Genomic DNA, 20760 nt, shown 5'->3' on the forward strand with positions numbered 1-20760 from the left:
GCAATAGAAGACACTTTTATTCATATATATATATACAACTATTATACACATATAAACCAAACAACTATTTGCATTCCAACTTATAATACAATTCTCCATGTGTTTTGGTTAAGTGAGTTTCACAGAATCATTACCCTTTACCAGGCAAATAAAACAAACACAAATACCTTAAATTCACATTCCAGAGATATCCTATTCCATCCTCAAAGCATGTTATGAGCAGAAAGGGATACGTTCTCTCATAATCTTACAGAAAGCATGAAATAAATGTACTGTACATTATTAGTAAACCATTCTAAATAACAGGTGAAATCAGTTGTGTTAAAAACATCTTCCAACTTATGTCATCTGTAATGGTTCATACAGTATTCACATAATTTATCAAGGAAGAAAACATAGCCTACAATTGCAGTGAGGTCTCTGACATACTAATGGAGTTGTAGGCTGATGATGTAGAATAGGAGAATATGTACGGCTACATTGATGAACAACAAAATACTGAATTTCATGACTGTTTCAATGCCAGTTTTTGATTCCAGAAGATGAAATGAAAGCAGTCAAATGGCAAAATAATTAATAAACTGAAGAAAAACAGGTAAATTGCAGTACATTGACAAGATGAAGATTGGTCCAAGACAGCCACAGTCTGCTGGTTTTCCTGACCTACGAAAAGTTTATTGATTAATTGAAACCATGTTCTAATTATAGTTCTCTAGTCATTTGGTTCTCTACTTTGTCTGCAGTCCAGTACATCACACAAAACGGTCTTTCAAATCACACTTGACATTTAGATATTTCCTTTTTTATAAATTATATATTATTGTATTGAAAGCAATCACAAATAATTACATTTTTATTGATGTCCATTGTTCTCCAAGTTACTAAAAACCTAAATAATTTCCAACAGTGTCCCATTCAATTTTCTGCTCATATAGACTGGAAAGTTGTGAAATTGATAATTGTTTGATTTAAAAAAACAAAACAGAAGTTATATAGTTTACGTATAAATAAATATGTTTTCTGTCTTTGTAGACAATAAAGGGATAAGAAATCTAATGGTGAAAGGTGCAAAAGGTAAAAAACAAACTATTCTATCAATTCAAATGGCATTGCTTTGATCAGAGGTTTTATAAACATGATCAAATGTCATTCATATTACAGATATCCCTTCTTCATGGTCATGTATCCTACTCAGACAATTAAGTGGTATTGGTGGCACATTTTATGACAAAAATCACATGTATTTACAGAAACTATGGCTTTCAAAGATATTGTTTCTTCTTCATTTTGCACATAGTTACACATTCACACACACCCCACACACACTGTTAAGAGCAACAATGAATCAATGTCAGAGAAACACCTTCATAAATGACAATACCTACTGACACAAATGACATACTTTTATTCCATCCTCTGATATAATAAAATTTAGTTTTTGTACATCCAAGGCTATTCAATGCTAATTATTACTCTCTTTCTTTTGACAGGTCAGAATATAAATGAACCACAGTCAGCAATTTCTGGGCAGACAGTTATTGTACATTTTCTCTGTGACTTTCAAAATAATTCAACTTGGCATGAGGGAAAAACAATGTTCCAATTTTAGTTTTCCTCTCACATTTAACGAAACTGAGACTGCAATCAAACAGGTACGTATGCAGTAGTAATGTCCCGTTCCTTTTGTATTGTAGCACATATTTTACTCAAGCACCTTCCTCGTGTTTCCTGTACCTCCACTTCCTCCTAGCAGCGATCATCCTCTTCTGTGTCGCTGAGTGGCTCACAGCCCGCGACAGACACGGTCTGAGCAAGGCGTTTCCGGAAGTGTCCATTGGGGACCTGCCAGCCGCTCCTAGAGCCCCGCCGGGCCGCGCTAATACCTGAAGTGACCGTGTTAGCACGTCCCAGGCTTGTGGCCACCGCCGCCTCAAAGGTCAGAGTCTCCATGAACCCGCTGGTGTCCGGACTGTGCTCGTCATCCTGCAGGGACAGGTAGGGCTCTGATGGGTAGCGGCGCAGTGGAGAACCTTGCTGTTGGTGATAGCCCCTCGCGATACTCTGTCCCTCTAACCCTGCCCTCTCTCTTGAGGACTCCCCCTGCCTCTGGGTCTCTGGGCGGCCCCTGATGTCATCATCGTCTTGCGACGGGGGGTGCGTGCGACACACCAGGGGGGAGTAGGAGATATGGGGATGGGAGCGAGTTGGGGTCTGCGACAGGGGTCGGCGGCTTGGAGTGCTAGATTCAGAGGTGGGGATGGGGCTTTCGGAGCTGTTGCCCTGGACACAGGATTAGAGAGACATTTAATACTGAAGTCAGACTGCCTTTTAAAAAATATTTATGTGGCCTACTAGTTTACACAATGTGGATATGTGTTTGTGGTCTACTTGGTCTAAACTACATTGTTTGTGGTCTGCTTGGTTTAAACTAGAGTGTTTGTGGTCTGCATGTGTCCATGCATGGTGTACCTGTTTGCCAAGGGGATGTGTGTGTGTGTCCATGGTGTACCTGTTTGTCAAGTGGATGTGTGTGTGTGTCCATGGTGTACCTGTTTTTCAAGTGGATGTGTGTGTGTCCATGGTGTACCTGTTTGTCCAGTGGATGTGTGTGTGTCCATGGTGTAACTGTTTGTCCAGTGGATGTGTGTGTGCCCATGGTGTACCTGTTTGTCCAGTGGATGTGTGTGTGTCCATGGTGTACCTTTTTTTCAAGTGGATGTGTGTGTGTCCATGGTGTACCTGTTTGTCAAGGGGATGTGTGTGTGTGTCAATGGTGTACCTGTTTTTCAAGTGGATGTGTGTGTGTCCATGGTGTACCTATTTGTCCAGTGGATGTGTGTGTGTCCATGGTGTACCTGTTTGTCCAGTGGATGTGTGTGTGTGTCCATGGTGTACCTGTTTGTCCAGTGGATGTGTGTGTCCATGGTGTACCTGTTTGTCAAGTGGATGTGTGTGTGTGTCCATGGTGTACCTGTTTGTCAAGTGGATGTGTGTGTCCATGGTGTACATGTTTGTCAAGTGGATGTGTGTGTCCATGGTGTACCTGTTTGTCAAGTGGATGTGTGTGTGTCCATGGTGTACCTGTTTGTCCAGTGGATGTGTGTGTGTCCATGGTGTACCTGTTTGTCCAGTGGATGTGTGTGTGTGTCAATGGTGTACCTGTTTTTCAAGTGGATGTGTGTGTGTCCATGGTGTACCTATTTGTCCAGTGGATGTGTGTGTGTCCATGGTGTACCTGTTTGTCCAGTGGATGTGTGTGTGTGTCCATGGTGTACATGTTTGTCAAGTGGATGTGTGTGTGTCATTGGTGTACCTGTTTGTCAAGTGGATGTGTGTGTGTCCATGGTGTACCTGTTTGTCCAGTGGATGTGTGTGTGTCCATGGTGTACCTTTTTTTCAAGTGGATGTGTGGGGGTCAATGGTATACCTGTTTGTCCAGTGGATGTGTGTGTGTGTCCATGGTGTACCTGTTTGTCAAGTGGATGTGTGTGTGCCAATGGTGTACCTGTTTTTCAAGTGGATGTGTGTGTGTCAATGGTGTACCTGTTTTTCAAGTGGATGTGTGTGTGTGTCCATGGTATACCTGTTTGTCCAGTGGATGTGTGTGTGTGTCCATGCATGGTGTACCTGTTTGTCCAGTGGATGTGTGTGTCCATGGTGTACCTGTTTGTCAAGTGGATGTGTGTGTGTGTCCATGGTGTACCTGTTTGTCAAGTGGATGTGTGTGTCCATGGTGTACATGTTTGTCAAGTGGATGTGTGTGTGTCCATGGTGTACCTGTTTGTCAAGTGGATGTGTGTGTGTCCATGGTGTACCTGTTTGTCAAGTGGATGTGTGTGTGTGTCCATGGTGTACCTGTTTGTCAAGTGGATGTGCATGTCCATGGTGTACCTGTTTGTCCAGTGGATGTGTGTGTCCATGGTGTACCTGTTTGTCCAGTGGATGTGTTCGTTCCCGGCTAGGGGAGCGTGAGGCCTGCAGACTCCTCTCTTCAGAGTTACAGCGGGACGTGTCTGGGGACAATAAGTGGCGGCGCTCTTTGGATCTCCCCCGCTCCTTTTCTGTGTCTAACTGCCTCTTTCTCTCTGACCGGGACACTTAAGGAGGACAAGGACATGTCAATCATTATGTGCACAGAGAGAAGGGGACATAGAAAGAAAGCAACAGATGAAGAGAGATCGTACAATCAGAGTATAGGATAGAGGCTAAAAACAATTAACACACTGTAGGTCAGTAAATAATATGTTGGCCAGTAAATATCAACATTTATGATAAAAAAAGAAAAGCATCACTTTTCATAAAGAAGAAAATAATGGGAAAATCCTGGGAAGAAACCTCTTCACATATGAACATCTTCATTCAATAACCACACAATAGCAGCCCACACCAGTGGAAGTGCTGAGGGAAGAGATCATGTGCGAGGAGAGTGGAGACTGACCAGCACATTTGTAGCTCTTGTGGCGTGGTCGGTACAATCTATCAGGACTCATCTTCTCCTCCTGCCACAGGCCATTCACCCTCTGGTCAGCCACAGTGGATAAGGACCGCTTCATAGAGCAACTGGCCATCTCTGCCTGCATAGGCACACATGCATAAGGATGTAGAGAACAAATACTATAAAATACATGTTACTTTAGAAGAAATCTACACAATTAACTGGGATGCTTTAAACTCATGGAAGTGAATGAGACTGGTGAGGACACAAATACCAGTAAACAACCCAGGATCAACAATCAAAAACCATTGATGACATAGCAGCATCTCTTGAAAATATCCGTGTTGATTATACCTCTCCAGACACCGCCTCAGATGATACATAAACTCCCTTTACTCTCTAAAAGTCACAACCAACTGTAACTTAAGACACTATGCTAAAGATTGGGAAGACAACATAAAAGTCTACTAATTCTAGCAAAATGTATGTTGGCCCTGTATGGTGGAATCTGTGTGGTCAGATGGCCTGGTTACCCAAACTCCTTGATCTGGTCAAAATACAGGTTACTCCAAAGGTGTATGAATCTTGCCACAAGTTTGGTCTTTTTGGCTTGGAAATGATATAATGGTTATAGTGCGAAAGTGCAGACTGTCAGCTTAAGGATGAACAATAGGATTAACAAAAGAAATTACAGAATTTTGCACATAGTCAACCATTTTATCGTCCCAAATATAATTGGATAGATTAACATTACATATAATAAATAAGTAATATTTAGTACTTGGTCATACATTTTTGCATGCACTGACTGGCTGAAGTCTTTGACCCATAGACATGACCAGAAGTTGAATATCTTCCCTGGTGATGATATGCCAGCTCTATACTAGAGCCACCTTTAGTTTTTTGTTTGGGGCATTTTTGCCTTCGGTCTTGTCATGAGCATGTTAAAGGCATGCTCAATTGGAGACAGATAAGATGATTGAGTCAGTCAGTAACCTTCCCCCGTCGCATTGGATGATGATGCTGCATCAAGTGAGTTTTAAGGTGGATCTGATGATACAATATGTTAGTGGATTCTTCAGAATTCATCCTGCGCTGCATTCAGCAAGTACATCATCAATGAAGACAGGTGAGCCAGTTCCAGTGGCAGCCATTCATGCCCAAATCACAACATCCCCTCCACCTTATTTAGCAGATGAGTTGATATACCAGGTCCTAATTCCCCCACACATTCCTCCTGTCATCAATCATTGAGCATGTTGATCTTTGTCTCATCTGTCCACGATACAATTTTCCCGAACTCTACAGGCTGTTGTAGGTACTTAGGCCAAACTGTTTTTGATGTTAACTAGAGTTTTTGCACCTTATAGTCCAGAGACTCTGTAGTTCAGTTGGTGAAGTCCTGTGGATGGTGCCTGACACGTTCATGGCTACCTCCTAGAGAGTGTTCCCTCAGTTGCTTTTATCTTCTTCATTATGGTGAGCATTCTTTTGGTCAGTTTAACGGCATCTGACCAGTAACCAAACAGTAGATCAAATCCCCAAACCAGCATGGTTCTGAATCTCAGCAAATTAACTCTAATTGCTACCAGGTTGTTGCAGTAAATTACACTTTTTCCAGTCAACTTATCTAGTAAAACAAGGCTAAAATGAAAAAAAATACATTCTGAGCCAGCAAGGAATGTTACTTCGCAGTAAAATAAACATACATAGCAGAAGACTAACACTAACAGATATTTGGGGGAAAAGTTGACATTCCTCTTGGGCAAACATTTCACTTCAGACCATAGAAATAGCACAATGAACAGGGAAAATGAATGCCTGCATCTCCTTTGAAACCTACTAACCAGATTAAAATATAGGCAAGGACAAAAACACATAGTAACATCAATGCCGTGCTGTTCAATGTAGTACTAGTGTATTCATTCAACCGTTACAATTAGATACGTTTACTTTATTCAGCATTGTTCACATGTGGTTTGATAATAAGCTTTACTGCAGGAGGATATGTTTTCATTTATCTGTATTTTCTATTTAGCTCACATCTATAATTGTGACTTGGCTCCAAGCAAAGGGCCTTTTAAAGTTATTATTGTAGGTTTACTAAATGACACAGGCTGTGTTTCTACATTCTGAAATTATTTTCCACACTGAGGATCCAAACGTAACATTGCATAATATTGTAGAATAATTATTGTAGAATAAACATTTTAATAGTTTGCCACAAGAAACAGTCTCCAGGAAACACCATAGCCCTCAGGCAAGCTTTTAGAAAAATGGAACAGAAATGGCTAGTCTTGAAAGACACATAATGCTCTATCAAAAAAACGAATTACTGCTCTATCAAAAGCTGCTACTTCCTATGCTTGGCCCTCCTACGTTAAACTTAAGTAATGTCTCCTAATTGTCCTGAAATGGACGATTGGCCCATGCAATATTTCTCAGCAAATTCTTGCTTTTCTGAAAACAAATAATATTTATGAAACTCTCTGGTCTGATTTGAGACTGCATAATAGTACAGAGATTGCACTCATGAATGTGGTAAATTACTTTTTACTGGTGCTGGACCTTGACTGCACATCTGTCCTTGTGAGACTTGACCTTTACACTGCCTTCTTCTCCACTGATGACCACATTCTTTATGTGAGATTCAATACCCAAATTGGTTTACGCGGACAAGTTGTTGTCTGGTATCTATGTGAAATATATCAGTTTGTGTCTGTGATTGATCTGAAGTCCAACAAATCAAAGGTATGTCTCAGTGATTGTCAAGGTTCTGTTGTGGGACCAGTTTTGTTTTCACTGCATATAGTATTGATGATGTCATTTGATGATGTCATTCTTAAGCAGAATTTAAATTTTTAGAGCAGCTAGGCCACAGCATTTAAATTAAACTTCACTAAAGTAAAAAAAGATGTGCCTACATGGAAACCTGTGAACTTTATTTAGTGGATAAAACAGGGGTGCTAGTTCTACATCCCAAGCACTGACATCCCTGGTGTATACTGGTGTGTGTGCAAGTGAAGTTGATGTATGCCTGCAGTATTTCTGTGACATCTGTCTGAAGTCCCTGTCCTTACCCCGGAGTGCTGGCTGCTAGTATCCAGGTCGGAGGTCATAGTCTGCATACTGAACAGGTCCTGGGGAGAGAGAGGACTCAGTGCCACCAGGCCTCCTCTGGTCCTACAGTAGGAGGCAAAACCACACAGGAAATCCTGTCATCTATTGATGTGGCCAGTTTGTGTTGATCTTATAGTCTGGCACTGTTTGGATGAATACACCCCTGACCACCAGGGAAGGACACGGCTGTAGTAAATACATCTGGCCATCTATAAAGACCAAAAGTGTTTCATAGTTGTGGTATGGTGTGGATGCTGGGTGAGATCACAGTTCATACCGCAGTCAAATGAACACAAATAAACACTATGGATCAAGATGCAGTGGATTACTGTTGTCAACTCTATGGATTAACAAGAATAAAACGAAGGTAGTTACTGTTGCTAAGTTTAAAAGTGACAAACTGGCTACTTAGAAGGGTTAGATTTTCTTAAAACAACACACACACACACACACACACAAGCACACACACACACACACACACACACACACAGAGTGTGGACTTACAGGGCAGAGCCAGCACTATGGGGCATGCAGGGCAGCGGTTGGGTGTTGGACAGAATATCTTCAGAGAGGGTGGAGGCATCCAGCCGCTGGAAGGCTCTCAGACTGGCCTTCTGTGGAGGAGATGGGCACCACACCCAGCAAAGCATCACCACTGGCTTGCGTCAACAGTGTCAGATTGCTACCATCAACTAAATGTGTTTTATTTTACATTATTAAATTCCACTAAGCCTGTCAGAGGGCAAGGTGGAGCTATCATCATGACACCACCCAACAATCCCTCCCAGATCTCCACAGGTGTTTAGGCTCTGGGAAGGTGGAGGCTAGAGGTTGGTTCTCGACAGGCATTATGAGGTAGCCTGCTCAGGCTCTCACTTAATAAGTCTACTCAGGCACTGTTAATAGCTGTCAAATTCTTGCTTCCCTTGTCCTTGGGAAACTCAATAAAATATCCTTGATTAAATCCCCTGCCTCTCATCTCCTTATCCAATGGGTTAATGAAAAAGAGGCAAAAAAAGGATGTATGAAATCAAATAAATGTAATTGAGATTCTCCCCATTTCCTCCATAGCCCACTGGGGGACAGGAGTCAATGCTCCTCCACTAAGGATCCAATAGCTTTTCAGAGAGTCACAAGAACAAGGACAGCATCAGCAAGCATTTGAGAGTTTGAGAGTTTACTTTAGATAATAATTTTATTATTGTTTATTATTTTGAATTATTGTTTTATACTCATGTCATTGTAATATATTTTAGTATCATTATATCAACAATAAAAACTAAAGAAATGCTTTTATTGTTTTAATTCTTCAGGTATGTTTCGATATAGCTATAAATTATATGACAAAAAAATGCAGCGTCCATATATTATTTTTAATTATTTGGAGGTATTTTGTTGCTGGTTGGGGGAGTTCTTGTCTAATTATGCACATTTTTTAAACTAAATGTTAAGGTGCAAGAAAGGTGACACATTTGCCTTTAATTCATAGAAAGACCTATATAAAAGTATGTAAAAGTATGTACTGGGGATGATTAGGCGGCTATTATGATGATCTTTAGTGACCACAGAGTTGAGACAACCTTTCAACTTCCCATCTGAAAGATGGCAATCTAGGCAAGGCAACATCCTCTTTGCTGCATGGGGCATTAGAATTCTAGTTTAATGCCAGAGGGAAGAGTGACCCCTACTGGCCCTCCAACACCACTTATATTAGCATTTGGTCTCCCATCCAGGAAATGACCAGGACTGACCCTGTTTAAATTCACTGACAAACCAGCAGTGGGATACAGTGAGCAACTATTTAAAATGTACAGTATATACACACACCTGTGCTTCCAGCTGTGCTCTCAGCTTCTTGGCTTTGTTCTGTTTGAAGTAGTCCATGATCATCATGGACGCATATATCTTACCTACTGTCATGTCAGATTCTGTAAAACACAAACACAGTTAGATTCTCATTGACTGACTGACTGCCTCTCCACTCTACTTCGGCCTGTCTCTCCCCAGTGTGGGCCTGACCTTTGTTGATGGGCACCAGTACATCCAGGGTCTTCTGGGGGAGGTACGGCCATATCACACTGATCTCCTTCTGCAGCTCAGTGTCCAAGGCTACCCGGTCCTCCCCACCTAGAGAACAAATGGATCGTTAATCATCCGTCAGACAAAGTCAGCATAAAAATGTATTATTTACTCAACCCGTCATGAGTTTAATCAGGTGTGTTACCAAAGGGAATTACGAGGAATTTCACCAACTTATGGTGAGCGAACCACGCAGAGAATACAATTGACCATTGTTATAGTCTGGGATCTGCTACAAGGCCGTCTCTACCCTTCTGTCGCTAGGCCAGACTACATTCTGCCTCTCCTTTCATGCAGTGAGCCAGGAAGCACCAGTCAGAGGGACAGCACAGTGCTGGTCGAAACAATCAGAATCCATGCTATAGGACTGCTGTGACCAGGCGGACTAGGAAATGACATAAGGAATACCACTGCGTTAATCCGCTACGGCTCAGCTTTTAACACCGGAGGGCCCTCAAATCCCTTGACTTCCTGACGGGCCGACCTCAGGTGGTTAGGGGAGACAACATCACCTTCACCGTGCAGGTCATCAACATGGGCGTGTGCTCAGCCCACTCCCCGGCCACTAAGAATACCGATGGCCTGTCACGGCCGTTTCCCCAGTGATGAGGTCCGTATGGGGAGGTTACAGCCCTGGTGGAGTGGTGTCAGGTAAACAACCCTCACGGCGTAATAAAAAAGAACAATCATTAAGGAGCCGATCAAGGGACTTGGGGAGGTAGAGGAAAAGGCTGCCCCTAATCACACTGTGTAGCTGAATATGGAATCAAAACCTTCGACCTTGGAGTGTTCCAATCACCCAACAGTGCCTCTTCATTCTGAATCTGATTCACCATCAAGAGCTGACTGTCGGACTACCACATGACCATGACCATCTGGTCCTTTAGAGGGCGATGAGGTTAGCCCGACGCTCCATCCAGGCACATTGCCAGCCCCTTAGCGCACTCACAGTGACACGGAGAGGTCACAACATCATGGACATCAGCCATCAGGGTCACGGGCTGATCACCCTGCTACCGTCTAGTAGACAGAGATGTTTCAAAAGAATCGGCAACAAGGCTAAGAAACTGGAGAGGAAAACCCTCTACCCCCTATCAGCCCTGCACTCTGATACCCTTTCAACCGATCACACACACATTCACAAAGTCTCCCTAAAACACACAGACACACACACACACACACAAACAGACACACACACACACACACACAAACACAGACACACACAAACACACACACACACATTCACAAGCTCCGGCTCATCGAACCACACTGAACATTCACAAAGTCTCCCTAAAACACACAGACACACACACACACACACACACACACACACACACACACACACACACACACAAACAAACACACACACACACACACACACACACATTCTTGCATTCAGTCCATACTGCCGTCCCATTGTGCATCGTGAACACTGGTCTCCTCTTGTTGTGTTTATTTGGACGTTTGTAGCGTGTATTGGTGTGGACCCGTCTTTCTTGTTTAATGGAGCTGCTCTAACCCACTGCATTGTTTAGAAGCTGATGTAATGTGTATGCAACCAATAAAACGCTGAAAGTCAACTTCACTGACTTCACTGGGCCGGAGCAAAATCCTGTAATCCCTAGACTGTGTGGATCGCCAGACTCATGACGGCTCACCAAGTCTGTACTGATGTTTCAAACTCAACTCATTCCCTGACCTCGTGCGATCTTGATCTCCAGACTCACGACGGCTCGCCAAGTCTGTACTGATGTTTCAAACTCAACTCATTCCCTGACCTCGTGCGATCTTGATCTCCAGAGCGGTGCGGATGAGAGACATCAAAGTGGATGTGAAGTGGACTGACATGTCCTCATCCACTGGCATGTTCATCAACACCAGCCTCTGTGGGGGGGGGGGGGCAGACAAGGAGGAAAAGACGGTGGGGGAGGGGGGGCAGACGAGGAGAAGACAGGGGGGAGGGGGGTGGAGATTCCCACATGATTCACAGTAACATGACTGTTTAACAGCCCTCTATTCTAAACGACAAGAAAGTGCATGTTTCTCCCATACCTTGTAGGCCATACCTCTAGGGCATTTCTTCCCCAGACCCAGGGGAGGTGACATATGGGTCAACATCTCGTACATTGCAGTGTAGTGTATACGCCCGCTACGGAACAGACAGGGAAGAAAGGGACCATAAACAGAGCTGAACAGAAAACGGGCAGGGCCCGCCCCCTGCTGGACAAAGTTGTACCACAGGCTCTTCTCTCACCAGGCTGCACGGTCATACTCTCCCCAGACACGGACAAACTCATCCAGGTGGTGAGGACCCAGGATGGAAGAGTCTCTGGTCAGGTACTCAAAGTTATCCATGATTACAGCCACAAAAAGATTCAGCATCTACAGAGGCACACAGGAACACGGACAAAAGAGAATGGAGGTTCGAGTTTTTTTAGCACAGTCTGAAGATGACTTCGGTAAATAAGAACAAAGGATGGGAATACAGAGAAAGTTGGACAGATATAGGAAGATGGGTAGAGTTAGGAATGAACATGGAGAGAGAAATGTAGAAATATGGAAGGAGTTTAGGAAGAAAGATGGGCTGATACAGGGAGAAAGATGGACAAAGTTAGGTAGAAAGATGGACAGACAGGGAGAAAGATGGACAAAGTTAGGTAGAAAGATGGACAGACAGGGAGAAAGATGGACAACGTTAGGTAGAAAGGTGGACAGACGGAGAAAGATGGACAAAGTTAGGTAGAAAGATGGACAGACAGGGAGAAAGATGGACAACGTTAGGTAGAAAGACAAAGACAGAAAGATTAGAAGAGAAAGTGTATTCAGGAAGCACAAAATGACTAATTGCTTTTCATGCATGTGAAAGACAGAGAGAGGAAGAGACGAGCAGCGCTGACGAAGAGTGGGACTAAGGAGAGAACGTGTATTCTCGTAGCGTCCTCACCAGGAAGGAACTGAAGAAGATAAAGGACACAAAGTAGCAGTAGGCAAAGTCAGTACCACAGCCTCCCTCGTGGTCAGGGGACATGGTCATGGGAGCCAGGGAGGGGTCCGGCTCACACTCCTGCCCCCCCAGGCAGGACAGCATGATCTCCTGCCACGACTCCCCTGTCGCACTCCTGTTAATCGACGAGTCGATCAAGGAAGCAAGTGGTCATTGGGAATTCCTCAGTCAGCATCGTATTTGAAATCAGTTCAGCTCAGGAGGCCTTCTGAGCGCACCCACCTGAAAAGCAGCATCAGTGCGCCGGAAAATGTCTTGAAGTTGTTGTGCTGGTTGATGTGGCTGTCGTCGTTCAGTTTGATATTTCCAAACACCTTGAGTGAACCAGGGGAGAAAACATAAAGTCAGTATATACACACACAACAGCCCATTGAGGCTGAAATTACCTTTGTAAAACAGGTAGAGGCTTAACCTGCATTCCGATGATGGCATAGATGAAGAACAGCATGGCGATGAGCAGACACACATAAGGAAGAGCCTTGAGAAAAGAAGAGATACAAAGAGATAAAGCATGATTTGTTCTCTAGCAGTGTCTAGTCCCATCTGTTGGTGCGATAGCGCATAAGAAGCATACAAAAGACAAGGGAAAGAATCACAATACAGGCTGAATACCATTTCTGATAGATTGAATAACAATTGTATGGTAATAAGTGGATATTATCAGAATAACAACTGTTTGTGATAAAGGGTGGACAATAAAAAAAAGCTAAGGGTGAACATGGCTGACCTTAAAGGACTGTACAAAGGTCCAGAGCAGGATTCGTATGGTGTAGCCCTGTCTCAGCAGCTTAATAAGCCTGGCGGCCCGGAACAGCTTCAGGAAACTCATATTGAAGGTGTTGATTGACTGTGACAGGACCACAAGGAACGATTGAGAGGTGAACAGGTATGTCTGGAATCGTACAACCAGCTGGCCAATCAAAATGGTGATGTGGGGAAAAAAAAGCGGCCCATCACCTGCAAATCCACGATGATCTCTGTGATGCTGCCGAGCACGGTGATGAAGTCGAAAATGTTCCACGTGTCACGGAAATAGTTCTGCCAGGGGGTCAAAGGAACACCTTTATACAACAACACTCCTTATTCCACACCATACACAGGTGCAATCACAAAGGAAAGAACACGGCTGGCATTCCTCGCTTTATTTTACAGCAATGTCTTGCTGACTTGCTCACCACAAAACCAAAAGCCATGACCTTGAGGATACACTCCAGAGAGAAGAGAACAGTAAACGCGGTGTTCAGGTGCTTCAGCACCGTATCGTAGGCTGCCGGAGCGGAATAGTACTGCGGACAAAACGGGGACAACGTTGTCACGATGCAGCCAGGACGGCACGGCCGCGGCGAAGACGGCCGTCTCATCGTTTGACTTCTCAGAATAAAATGAGATTGGGTTTATGAGCTGCGTGACGAACCTTCATCATGAGAACCACAGTGTTAAGGGCGATCATGACCAGCACGGTGTACTCAAACGAGGGTGATACCACAAAGTGCCAAAGCCGGTACTGGAAGGTCTGTCTGTTCTGGGGCATGTAGCGCGTCAGAGGCTTGGCACTGATGGTAAAATCAATGCAGGCCCTCTGAAAAAGACAGAATCAAAGGACCAAGTAATTAGGAACCAAAGTAAAGAGGACGATGTAATTAGGAAACAAAGTTAAGTGGACGATGTAATTAGGAACGAAAGTTAAGAGGACGATGTAATTAGGAACGAAAGTTAAGAGGACGATGTAATTAGGAACGAAAGTTAAGAGGACGATGTAATTAGGAACGAAAGTCTGGAGATCATTGTGATTCATTATTATTTTGAGCTTTTTTGTGTTTTGTTTTTCCTGTCCTGTACCTCGTTTTTCTCCAAGCTGCATTCTTCCATCATCTTATCCCCTTGCTCCTGGAAGGTGATGATGATGAGAGCCACGAAAATGTTGACAAAGAAGAAAGGGAAGACAACAAAGTAGACAACATAGAAGATAGACATCTCCATCCTGTTGCCACGACTTGGGCCCCTGTCCTCCTCTGTCACATCCACTGAGTGCTGCAGGACCCTGGATGGAAGGATGGAGAGAGAGATGAACGAGTGAGTGGGGAAAAGTAGAAAGAGAATGAAAGAGCAAGGGAGAGAAAAAGAGAGGCTAAGAGTATAGTGAGGTGAATGTAAACATATTTTCAATGGTGTATGTTGTGGTGTATGTTGTGGTGTATATTGTGGTGTATATTGTGGTGGATACTGTGATGTATATTGTGGAGTATGTTGTGGTATACACTCACCTAAAGGATTATTAAGAACACCATACTAATACTGTGTTTCACCCCCTTTCGCCTTCAGAACTGCCTTAATTCTACGTGGCATTGATTCAACAAGGTGCTGAAAGCATTCTTTAGAAATGTTGGCCCATATTGATAGGATAGCATCTTGCAGTTGATGGAGATTTGTGGGATGCACATCCAGGGCACGAAGCTCCCATTCCACCACATCCCAAAGATGCTCTATTGGGTTGAGATCTGGTGACTGTGGGGGCCATTTCAGTACAGTGAACTCATTGTCATGTTCAAGAAACCAATTTGAAATGATTCGAGCTTTGTGACATGGTGCATTATCCTGCTGGAAGTAGCCATCAGAGGATGGGTACATGGTGGTCATAAAGGGATGGACATGGTCAGAAACAATGCTCAGGTAGGCCGTGGCATTTAAACAACGCCCAATTGGCACTAAGTGTGCCAAGAAAACATCCCCCACACCATTACACCACCACCACCAGCCTGCACAGTGGTAACAAGGCATCATGGATCCATGTTCTCATTCTGTTTACGCCAAATTCTGACTCTACCATCTGAATGTCTCAACAGAAATCGAGACTCATCAGACCAGGCAACATTCTTCCAGTCTTCAACTGTCCAATTTTGGTGAGCTCGTGCAAATTGTAGCCTCTTTTTCCTATTTGTAGTGGAGATGAGTGGTACCCGGTGGGGTCTTCTGCTGTTGTAGCCCATCCGCCTCAAGGTTGTGCGTGTTGTGGCTTCACAAATGCTTTGCTGCATACCTCGGTTGTAACAAGTGGTTATTTCAGTCAAAGTTGCTCTTCTATCAGCTTGAACCAGTCGGCCCATTCTCCTCTGACCTCTAGCATCAACAAGGCATTTTCGCCCACAGGACTGCCACATACTGGATGTTTTTCCCTTTTCACACCATTCTTTGTAAACCCTAGAAATGGTTGTGCGTGAAAATCCCAGTAACTGAGCAGATTGTGAAATACTCAGACCAGCCCATCTGGCACCAACAACCATGCCACGCTCAAAATTGCTTAAATCACTTTTCTATCCCATTATGACTTTCAGTTTGGAGTTCAGGAGATTGTCTTGACCAGGACCACACCCCTAAATGCATTGAAGCAACTGCCATGTGATTGGTTGATTAGATAATTGCATTAATGAGAAATTGAACAGGTGTTCCTAATAATCCTTTAGGTGAGTGTATATTGTGGTGCTGGTAACATGGGGAACATACTGCGGCCAGCCCTCTCCGGTGGAGACCGTGAACAGGGTGAGCAGGGCCCAGCAGACATTGTCATAGTGGAACTCATGTCTCTTCCACTCCCTCTTCTTCACTTCCTTCCGGTCTCGAGCATAGTCTATGTAGTAACCTCTGTAGGGGACAGAACGGAGGTATGGGGACAGATTAGGAGTCCTTAAGGTACTCACCCACTAGAAATGGGTTGGAGTGGGTGACTGTATAAATCCATTAGTTAGAACAGTGTGTGGTACCAGTGTGTGTTTTGTACTGGCTGTCTGTTGGACTCACTGGCACTCCTTCTCGGTGTCCATGGAGCTGTCGGTGCAGTAGAAAAACTTCCCCTTGAACAGCTGCACGGCTATGACAGCGAAGATGAACATGAAGAGCTTGTAGACAATGAGGATGTTCAAGACGTTCTTCAGGGACGTCACAACACAGTCAAACACCGCCTGTGTGGCAGGAGTGCAGAGGCCCATATAAGGACATGTGCAGCTAAAGAAGGTTTCATGAAAGATTTCAAAGACTGTGTCCTTGCATGAAGGAGCCAAGAGGAACAAAGCATTGTGATGTTGGCAGATGAAAGGTGACTTATACAGGACCTTCAGTTTGGGGAGTCTCTTGATGGTCTTCAGGGGTCGGAGGACTCTGAGGACCCGGAGGGACTTGATGGTCTTGATGTCTCTGCCTTTGTTGTTCCTGTTTGGAACACATGTGTTTTAGTCTTCGGTAGGGACTAGAAGGAGGCAGTCACACGCTCACTCGTGCCCATATGAGGGGTGAAACCTGTCAGAGATCAGTCTCACTGAGCTGCCGATGTCACTCACCAATCCACCTGGCACATTTGGGAAACCTTATTTAAATCTACATTTGATTTCCTAAATCATTTTTTATGTCTTTATTTATTCATTTAAACAATAACTGATGACACAACTATGTAACTTACATGTGCCTTACATGTTTGGGAAAGCACGTGTCACCCCTCACACACACCTACACACACACACACACATACACACACACACACACACACACATAAGAAGACTGAATCTGAATCTATCTTTTGATGACAAGCAATACTATAAGGAAAGACAATCAGAGTCATTTTAATTAATTTGAGTCTTTTAGAAGTGTCAGACAATGATCAATGTGAATGTACCAAAAGTATGGGAAGGGCCTTAGAATTCTACGAGGTGTGCATGAAAAATGATATACACGACAAGCATGAGAACGATAAGTGTTTGCTTTACCCAATCACATTCCTGGAAGCCCCAACAGTGATATATTCCACAGGAACAACAGATAAATAGAAGCATAAAGAGAGAGATAAACAATGAGCACTGCTCAGAGGAGCGCAGCTACGGCTATATCCACAACAGTGAAATCAACAAACAGTCATATCTACACACAATGCTGGAGAGAAGCACCAGTTCATTAATGTCACAACACACAACTAAACAATGTGTGTGCTATCAATCGCAACACTTACTGGTATGTTATCAGTCTACTAGCTACAAGAGAATGAAAGTACATTAACATGTTCACCATTGAGTGCAGGTAAGAGTTTTGAACAAAGACATAGTAAATGTCTGGTAGACACAGTTTTAAAAATCTAATAATATGTGGACATTTTCCACATTGCCGTATATAATGATGAATTCTGCTACTTTGCCACAGTGAGGCAACGAAATGACTTATCCAGTAAAAAACCGCACTGTGACTCACGTCAGAGCGAAGGCAATCAAAGCTCCCACCACCACAATGAAGTCCAGAATGTTCCACAGGTCACGGAAGTAGGAGCCGTCGTGCAGAAGCAGGCCCAGGTCAATCATCTAAAGGACCCACCCACGCGCCCACGTAAAACGTTATTACATAGATACTCATCGCACACACACCGAACAACATCGTTACTACGCTGAAAACATTGATAAATGTGTGTTTCTCTATATCCTAGCGACTGATCATGCCTGGTTTTCTCTGTGTTCCTCACCTTTATGATCATTTCAAACGTGAAGACTCCAGTAAAGACATAATCAAAATAACGGAGAACCTAGAAAATCCAAAATCCATCCAGAAATTAGGTGAGAGGAAGTAGACGTGTTCATGTGACTGACACAGACATCCCAGATTCATGCTGTTCTCACCCTGTTTCTGTCAGAGTTGGTGCACACTGGATCTTCAGCCGCCAGTGCGATGCTGCTAGCCACGATCACCAGCAAGATGGTCATCTCAAAGTAGCGCAGGGTCACAACATAGTGACAGATCCTCCTGATTCTACCGACCAATCAAGAGGAGACAAGGAGACAGCATAAGACATACGTTTGGTTGTTCATCCACTCCCAGATCAAAAGCTACCAAACTGGACTTTAACAGTTACAACCACTCGTCACTGCAGCGGTACTCTGTAAGGTATGTCAATTTTAGTATGAATGACATAGTTACAATGTACATAATTGTATTATTAGTTATACTGTAGGCACATAGTTGTATCATTTGTAATAAAATAGGTATTTTTAGTTATACTGTAGGTTCATAGTTGTATCATCAGTAATACTGTAGGTACACAGCTTTGTCATTAGTTAGAATTTAGCTTCATAATTGTGTCATTGCGGTTTGTACTGTAAAAGAGTGTGGTTTTAGGAAGCCACAGTGACAAAGCATGTGCACATTGCTCCGGCACCTTCCATTTCACACAATTGTAGCCAAGGTTACTCGAAAAGTTGTGGCGGGGCAACATTGGCTACAGTACTTTTCAATTGATTTAGTTTAATAAAATATATATCTGAAGCGAAGCGTGGGAAAGACAGGCACTTGTTTGTTTTTTCGATTTGTCAACTCGCCCACAATTTCTTTGTCCTTCACAATGGAACAACACCGCAGGCTCTTTATGAGTCCTCACCAATCAGATTCATGGAAATCACAGGTCACGTAAGCCAGGCACAACACAAAGAGCAATCTCTGCTTTTTCTCTCGTAGCCTATTTATTTAGAAAGCAGGATAACACTTCAGTCTTGACAGACACAAGCAAAGATCGTTATAGAAAGCAGCCTGTGCCTGAACATGCTCTGGCAAGGTCTTTCATCACTCACGTGTTGTCTAGACTGCCTCACTAATTACTGTTGTTATCTCTTCAACAAGTGTGTCAAAAGATGGGTTACGCGATCGCGCATCATAACACCATAACCCGAACGTTTTCGGGAAACATTCATTTCAGGGTATCAGATGTATACATTTTAACCGTAATTAATCTATACTTTAATTCCACAGAAAGTATACATAAAAGATGAATTCATTTGTTCTCTTTCTTGTGATGTAAGGTGATGAGTTCAGTTCCTGATAACGAGTTGACGTTCTTCTGGGTGCAACGCTAAGCAAATGCATTGACCTCATTGCAGCCATAACCAGAGTGTGTTTTGGCCTGTGTTTAAAATTAAATACTATCTATCCAGTGAGAAGTACATTTTATCATTATCATACACAAACTGGTACAACACTACAACTAACAGGCAGCCAAAAATAAGTAACTGAAAGCCATACTCCCCCGCCCAAACAGTAGTGTGTGATGATTACATGTTTATATTTATACTATATTTGTAGCCTCTGAAGGCATGTGTATTTTGATCTTGTGGTTCAATACTTTAAAGCAGCCATACGTTAAGTGTATGAGAACGAGAGAGAGAGACTATGAGTGCAGAAAAACTCTGTAGTCTAGATACTAACATGGATGATAGACACGTGTTTCTCAGTCTTATTTTAACACTGAACTCAGTTGATTGGTGCTGCATTAGAAGGCATGCCAGGACACGGGCAGGAGGAGGTCTTACGGATTGGAAGCCTTGAAGAGGAACATGCTGTCCGGGGTTACTGGTTCGGCCTTGTTGGCCTTCTCCTCATCCTCCTTCTCTTCCTGAGCCTCCTCCTTCTCCTTCCTCTCAGGCTGGTACACTTCCATCTCCTTACCACTGTGTAGTGCTAAATTGAAAAGACAACCTGTTGTTATTGGACTTGGGTCCTCCCAAGGGAGGTGAAACCAATGCAACTTTGTCACAACCTTCCTTGTTCCAGCAGAAAACAGCAATCAATGGCATTGACTCGAATTAACTGGAATGTTTCAAGCTACACATCCGGGTGGAGGGTGACCCGGGAGACAACACACCTGTCACAGAAGAGATCTCCAGCAGTGGCTGTGTCCCCGACATCTCTATGACGACGCTCGCCTGGCTGCCGGGCTTATCAGCTTCCTGGCGGTTCAGCGGGGCGGGGCTCTTCTCAGAATCCCTGGACCCCGCCCCTGGGTCTGAGAGCTGCTCCGGGGCCGGCTCCACATGTGGGTAGGGAGACAGGGCCTCGCACCGTCCTGGTTCCTCCGACGTGCACTCCCCCATCTGGGGAGGAGAATCCAGCAGGGCTGGGGGTAGGCACTCGCTGGCGTCATCACATGGGACAGGCTCCGGGATGTCTGCGATACACACCCTGATGAGGCGGTGCGCGGGGGAGAATGTGGAAATGTCAGTATCATATCACCTTATCCCTCATCCCAAAAAATTCTAAAGACCTAGAAGAATGAGTCATCATTGAAAGAAATCACACTATATTAACCCGGGTCATGAAACAACCA

The 20760-nt window shown here is 43.8% G+C and overlaps 1 protein-coding gene across 7 annotated transcripts in view; it reads right to left on the minus strand.

Moving 5' to 3' along the window:
* Positions 1–20: 20 nt before the first annotated feature.
* cacna1eb (calcium channel, voltage-dependent, R type, alpha 1E subunit b) overlaps positions 21–20760 on the minus strand; it is a 67504-nt gene continuing 46764 nt past the window's right edge. For 3 of the 7 annotated variants that reach the window (XM_034291520.1, XM_029118677.2, XM_034291521.1), the window contains 27 exons: positions 20299–20615; positions 19967–20114; positions 18287–18416; positions 18133–18192; positions 17868–17974; positions 17393–17404; positions 16745–16841; positions 16434–16594; positions 16140–16277; positions 14478–14679; positions 14053–14217; positions 13814–13924; positions 13596–13676; positions 13366–13485; positions 13051–13116; positions 12861–12952; positions 12579–12753; positions 11889–12016; positions 11687–11783; positions 11401–11518; positions 9575–9682; positions 9383–9483; positions 8060–8169; positions 7516–7618; positions 4439–4574; positions 3928–4097; positions 21–2280 (listed from right to left, as the gene is read on the minus strand). In XM_034291520.1, the coding sequence (XP_034147411.1) occupies positions 1747–2280; positions 3928–4097; positions 4439–4574; positions 7516–7618; positions 8060–8169; positions 9383–9483; positions 9575–9682; positions 11401–11518; positions 11687–11783; positions 11889–12016; positions 12579–12753; positions 12861–12952; positions 13051–13116; positions 13366–13485; positions 13596–13676; positions 13814–13924; positions 14053–14217; positions 14478–14679; positions 16140–16277; positions 16434–16594; positions 16745–16841; positions 17393–17404; positions 17868–17974; positions 18133–18192; positions 18287–18416; positions 19967–20114; positions 20299–20615 (3787 nt within the window). In that variant the 3' untranslated portion in view covers positions 21–1746. Of the gene's footprint in view, positions 2281–3927; positions 4098–4438; positions 4575–7515; positions 7619–8059; positions 8170–9382; positions 9484–9574; positions 9683–11400; positions 11519–11686; positions 11784–11888; positions 12017–12578; positions 12754–12860; positions 12953–13050; positions 13117–13365; positions 13486–13595; positions 13677–13813; positions 13925–14052; positions 14218–14477; positions 14680–16139; positions 16278–16433; positions 16595–16744; positions 16842–17392; positions 17405–17867; positions 17975–18132; positions 18193–18286; positions 18417–19966; positions 20115–20298; positions 20616–20760 lie in introns of those variants that run through there. The other 4 variants (XM_020045490.2, XM_029118680.2, XM_029118679.2 and 1 more) reach the window with 4 other exon arrangements.

This window comes from Esox lucius, chromosome 3 (assembly GCF_011004845.1).
Source record: "Esox lucius isolate fEsoLuc1 chromosome 3, fEsoLuc1.pri, whole genome shotgun sequence".
NCBI lineage: Eukaryota > Metazoa > Chordata > Actinopteri > Esociformes > Esocidae > Esox > Esox lucius.